Here is a 4,992-nt window from a genome sequence, read left to right as displayed (position 1 = left end):
CCCCCCCCCCCCCATCACCTTGGGATGACACTAACTACCCCTGAGGATACAGTAGATGGGCAGAGCGCACACTTTTCTCCTATTTTTGTCTCTTTATCAGTTTCTTTCTTTCTTTCTTTCTTTTTTTTTGTACCAGGAATTGAGCCCAGGGGTGCTAAACCACTGAGCCCCATCCCCAGCCCTTTTTTTAATATTTTATTTACAGACTGGGTCTCACTGAGTTGCTTAGGGCCTTGCTAAATTGCTGAAGCTGGCTTTGATTTCCGAGCCTCCAGTCTCAGCCTCCCGGGCCGCTGGGATTACAGATATATGCCACCACTTCCGGCTCTAATTGGGCTCTTAGCCACGAATTCTTACAGATTTTGTGGTTAGGAAATATTATGCTTATCTCCCTGAGTTTTCAGGATATGGTCTGTGAAAGGGTCACAAACATCTCCCCTTTCAGGGTAACTTGGGTTCCTCTTTTTAACCTTTTTTTGGGCCTGCATTTCCCCTGCAGATAACAGGTAGTTTGCTGAGGAATGTGACATATCCTGTCCCCTGAAGCCAGGCAGGGCTCCGGGTAATTTGTTTCTTGGAAAAGATAGTATGTGGGGGTCGGCCCAGTGGGCCCATTTTATAGAATTATTCTGTGAACCTCATGTTCCCACCATTCACACCTGTCTGTCCCCTAACACCAGAACCCTGTCCCTTTGAGCTGACAGAGGCCTAAAGGATTACAGCCTCTGCCAAGGAAGATTGACTCAGGCTTCACTCCTTTCCCCCTCTTGAGGGTGGGAGTAGGGCTCAAAGTTCCAACTCTTTATCCTGCCCTAGTCTTTCTGGTGACTAGTGAGAGACCCCAGCCCAATAACTTTAGGCCCAGTAACAAATCACCAGGGCTTGCTTCCGCACCTGCACAGACGTCAGATGTATTTTTCAGAAAATCAGTTAAGTGTAACCGATTAAGAAAGGACAGGATGGTTGGGAAAGGAGCCAGCACGGTTGGGCAAACGGGATCATACAATGAAAAACCATACAATGAATAACAAATGGTTTTTATGTGGTTTTTCCAGGAACCTATAGTGAAAAACAAGTTTACCCTTTAAGTGACCTATATGCTGGATTCAAAAGAGCCAATGAGATACCTGTTACTGTGCTAGGAGGGAAACTGACCACTGTACCCTATAAAAGATCTGTACCCCAAAGCCCGGTGTGCCAGTTCACCGAAGCTCCGGCTGAGGTTTCGCTGAGCACCCGCAGGCGCCTGTGTAGCAATAAATCGCCTCTTGCTTTTGCAGCCAGTGTCTCGTGTGCTTTTCCTTGAGCAGGGAGTCGGAGGGTCTTTCACTAGACCCCATCAGAAGCTATCTAGGGGCTGCTGGTCACCAGTCACCTCACTAGCACGCAAGATGCCTGCCCAGGGTCTTAGGGACTGAATGCCAGGAAATTGGGACAAAGACCACGAATTCATAACATCACACCTGGCCTCCGACCTGGTCCCAAACTGCCCACCATGTTTGAAGCCAGAATAGCGGCAGCTTTGGCAAGGGCGGTGGCTCTGCACCTGGAGTCCTGGCCGGGGTGTTGTCAGGCCCTCCTCATGGGACACACAAGTCCCCCTGGGCCTTTTTAGCAAGATCTCCCCACCCCTCGTTCCTTGGCTGCTATGTGGCTAGGAGGGGGGTGGGATCTAGGGAAAGGGACGTGTGTGTGCCAGGCTGGGGCCCTTAGACCAGCTCTCGCAGAGGCCTGGGACACTGGCCTTGGCCCCCATGTGCCATCTGGCCCAGCTGGACACAAACACTCAGAATGGCTGCCTCAATGGAATCTGGGCTGTGGCCAGGCTGTAGCTGAAGAATTCACCAGAAGAACATTCAACCCCTGCTACCCCTGGCTGTCACCACCAGCACCTGGCAGTCTGTAACCAGGCCCATTTCCCCCAGAGACTGAGCTCTCCCTCCCAGTGCCCCACCCTAGGGTCCAGCCCCTCCTGGGCCTGTCCCCTGGATGACCCTTCTGGCCTTTTGTGATCAGCATGTTGCAAATGGTACCTGGCACCTTTCTTCAGAATATGCTCCCTACCCCTGGCCACCTGCCCTGAGCCGCAGGCCTGCTGGGTGGTCTGCCCATCCAGGAGCCCCCCTGCTAGATACTGAACCGCCCCTCTGTGGGCTCTGGAGAAGCCAGTCCTGTTCTTGCCTCACGATATGGATAAGCAAGCAGAGCTCTCGCTGGGCCTGTCCAAGTTGCAGGCGCAGATTCTAGAAGCAGCAGCCAGGACAGGGGTGGGGGTGGGGGTGTGTGTGTGGGGGGGTGGGGGTACCTGGTTTGCTGCCGGGTGACGAATGGAGCAATGTGGTCTGAGCCACCTCCTCCTCTCCAGGTTCCCAGCACCCTCTCGGACTCCCAAGTCCCCCTAAGGTGCTGCTGGGTCACCCCCGGAGACCCCCGAACACAAAATCAGGCCTGTTGAGCCAACCTCGAAGGTTCCAACCAAGCCCCTGTTGACTGCTCAACCTGGCGGCCTCAGCTTCCCCGACTGGGGGGTGGCCCAGCAGGGGTGGCCGGACCATGCCTCTCAGGTCAGGGTACAGGATAGAGGAGGCCTGCGTGCAGGAGAGGGCAGGGACAATACATGGCTGTCCCAGTAGCCAGCATCTAGCTGAGGAGGATGAAAATTCAAGAAAAATAAAACCTATCTCTCTTCTAGGAAACTGAAACCAAAACCTGAATGTTTTGGAGCTTGCTTGTGCCTGTTCAGCCCTCCAGCAGGCAGACAGGGGACTTCCTGGAACTTGGCTATTAGTCAGGAACTCCCCTATGCTAATAAGGGGGCGGTCTCTAGAAGATTCCAGGGCTCGAGCCTCTGTCCAAACCCCTTACATCTTAGGGAAACGGGGATGGCACCCTCTTTTTACCACTACTTGCCAGTGCCCATGGATGATCAAATGAAGGAGGGCACCCCTCAAAGGTGCTGGCTGTGGTTGTTGGTGGGATTCGTCATGGCGGGCCTGATAATCGCTCTGTCCATTTTCATGGTCAAATATTACAGTGAAGCCTGCCAGAATGGTCTCGAGCTGGAGAGGCAGTGCCACAATGTCACCCAGCTCCTGAAGAAGCAGCTGATCCAAGCCAAGGAGGAGAGCCTGGCGGCCAAGACCCGAGCTGACACCTGTAACCAGACTGTGGTAAGCCACCGCCACCCTAGGGAGGGCTGGGGCCCCACAGGACCCCGGGGAGAGGGGAAGCTGGGAATCTGTCCCTGGTCCCCCACAATAGGAAGGTCTGGATTTCCCCACCAGGATTTAGGGACCAAATACTTTCCAGGGCACTGGTGTGAGTGAGTCCTTAAAACTTTCAGCAGCCCCCAAATCAGGGGCCTCGGTATTCCCGGCAGGAGTTGAAGAAATCTGCAGACGTTTTTCCAGGGCACGGGTGTGGGGAAGCTTAAATTCTCAGTGGGTACCAGTCTTCAGGAAACAGAAACCCCCACTCAGGGCTGGACAGTGACTTCACCAGGCCTTGAAGAAGGGGCTCTGGAAATTTTTACTGAATCTGAAATTTTCACTGAGACCCTGAATGTCTGAGTTGGGAAATCACGACGTGTTCTGAGTTTGAGAAGAATCTGCTAAATCTTCTTGGGTGATAAGGTAGAGGATCTGGAAATTTCTGCTAGGGTTTGGATACAGAGAGCCTCCCAATTCCCATGTTGAAAAACCCTATCTATCTAAAGGATCCCACATTTATGGGTGACCCTGTGGGGGTGCATGCTGGTGGCCATTCTTGGAGGTTGGAACCTGAGGTGCAGAGAGGTTGTCAGGGAATGTGAAAGGAGTTTAGAGGGAAGCCCTGTGACAGCAGGAACTGGGGCTTCATGCCCAGGATAGCGACAGACCACTGCAAAGCCAGAACTCTTTTTTGATTGTTTGGTACCAGGGATTGAACCCAGGGGCGCTTCACCACTGAGCCATGTCCCCAGCCCTTTTTTTGTATTTTATCTAGAGACAGGGTCTCACTGAGTTGCTTAGAGCCTCACTAAGTCGCTGAGGCTGGCTTTGAACTCAGGATCCTCCTACCTCAGCCTCCTGAGCCGCTGGGATGACAGGCGTGCGGCCAGGCGCCCGGCTCAGAACCGGTTTCTGACCCTCTGTTCTGTCCCAGGTGAAACTGAAGGCCCAGGAGCTGCAGCTACAGGCGCGAGTGCAGGAACTTGAGAGTGAGAAGGGGACAGGGGACTTTGAGGGGTGGGGCAGGACGTCTAGGACCGGGCTGGAGAAGGGGCGGGGTTGTGCCCAAGCGCCTGGTGGGTGAGGGGCACGGTCACGTGCTGATGCCCCCTCATTCTATCTGGTCCCCCAGGAAAGGTCACCGAATTGAACCAAGGGCTGCAGGAGACTTTGAAAAAACTGGAGCGACCAAGGTCAAAGACCCCCGCCCCGCCCTGGGCCATGCTTCTCCCACTTCCAACCCCCGACCCCACCCGCTTAGCTCCAAAAATCCACATTGCCTCTGAGGTGGGGGGTGGGGGTAAGGTTCAAGTCCTCGAAAAGGAAGACTCTGTCCGTAGGGTCCAAGAGCCCTAGGTGGCTACTGCCCAGTGACTGGAGTGGGGACGAGGCTCGGTGGGGAGGGTGGCCAGGGCTGTCATGCAAGATGATGGCCCAGCGGCTGCCTGAGTCCCCCATCTTCACCTAGAACGGAGAACACCCAGACCATCCCGGCCAGCTCCCAGGCCACCATCGTTCTGCAGCTGTCCATGTCGCTCCTGCTCCTGAGCCTCGCCATTCCGCTGCTCTGAGGCCCCAGGAGGCCAGAGGTCAGGATCCTGGGCGGCCCTGGGGAGGAGGAAGCTGGGGGCGCTGGGAGGGGGGCAGGGACTCCAAGGGATGGGGGGGGCCGGGCCTCACCGCTTGGAGGAGAGAGGAGCTGCGGGGGGGAGAGGGAGGAGACTCAGGGGCGAGGGGAGGGGCCTGAGGGGCCTGAGGGGCGGGGCTTAGGGAGGGGCGGGGG

At 55.4% G+C, this 4,992-nt stretch overlaps 1 protein-coding gene across 1 annotated transcript; it reads left to right on the top strand.

Moving 5' to 3' along the window:
* The first annotated feature begins 2,811 nt into the window (after positions 1–2,811).
* On the top strand, positions 2,812–4,836 carry Bst2 (bone marrow stromal cell antigen 2). The gene is made up of 4 exons (XM_015489244.2): positions 2,812–3,170; positions 4,144–4,198; positions 4,342–4,402; positions 4,678–4,836. The coding sequence occupies exons 1-4, from the start codon at positions 2,883–2,885 to the stop codon at positions 4,778–4,780; spliced, it is 507 nt and encodes a 168-aa protein (XP_015344730.1). The 5' UTR covers positions 2,812–2,882; the 3' UTR covers positions 4,781–4,836.
* The last annotated feature ends 156 nt before the right edge of the window (positions 4,837–4,992 follow it).

Source organism: Marmota marmota, unplaced genomic scaffold (assembly GCF_001458135.2).
Source record: "Marmota marmota marmota unplaced genomic scaffold, marMar, whole genome shotgun sequence".
Classification (NCBI taxonomy): Eukaryota; Metazoa; Chordata; class Mammalia; order Rodentia; family Sciuridae; genus Marmota; species Marmota marmota.
The sequence above is the reverse complement of the archived record's forward strand: the minus strand, read 5'-3'. Positions and strand labels throughout refer to the sequence as shown.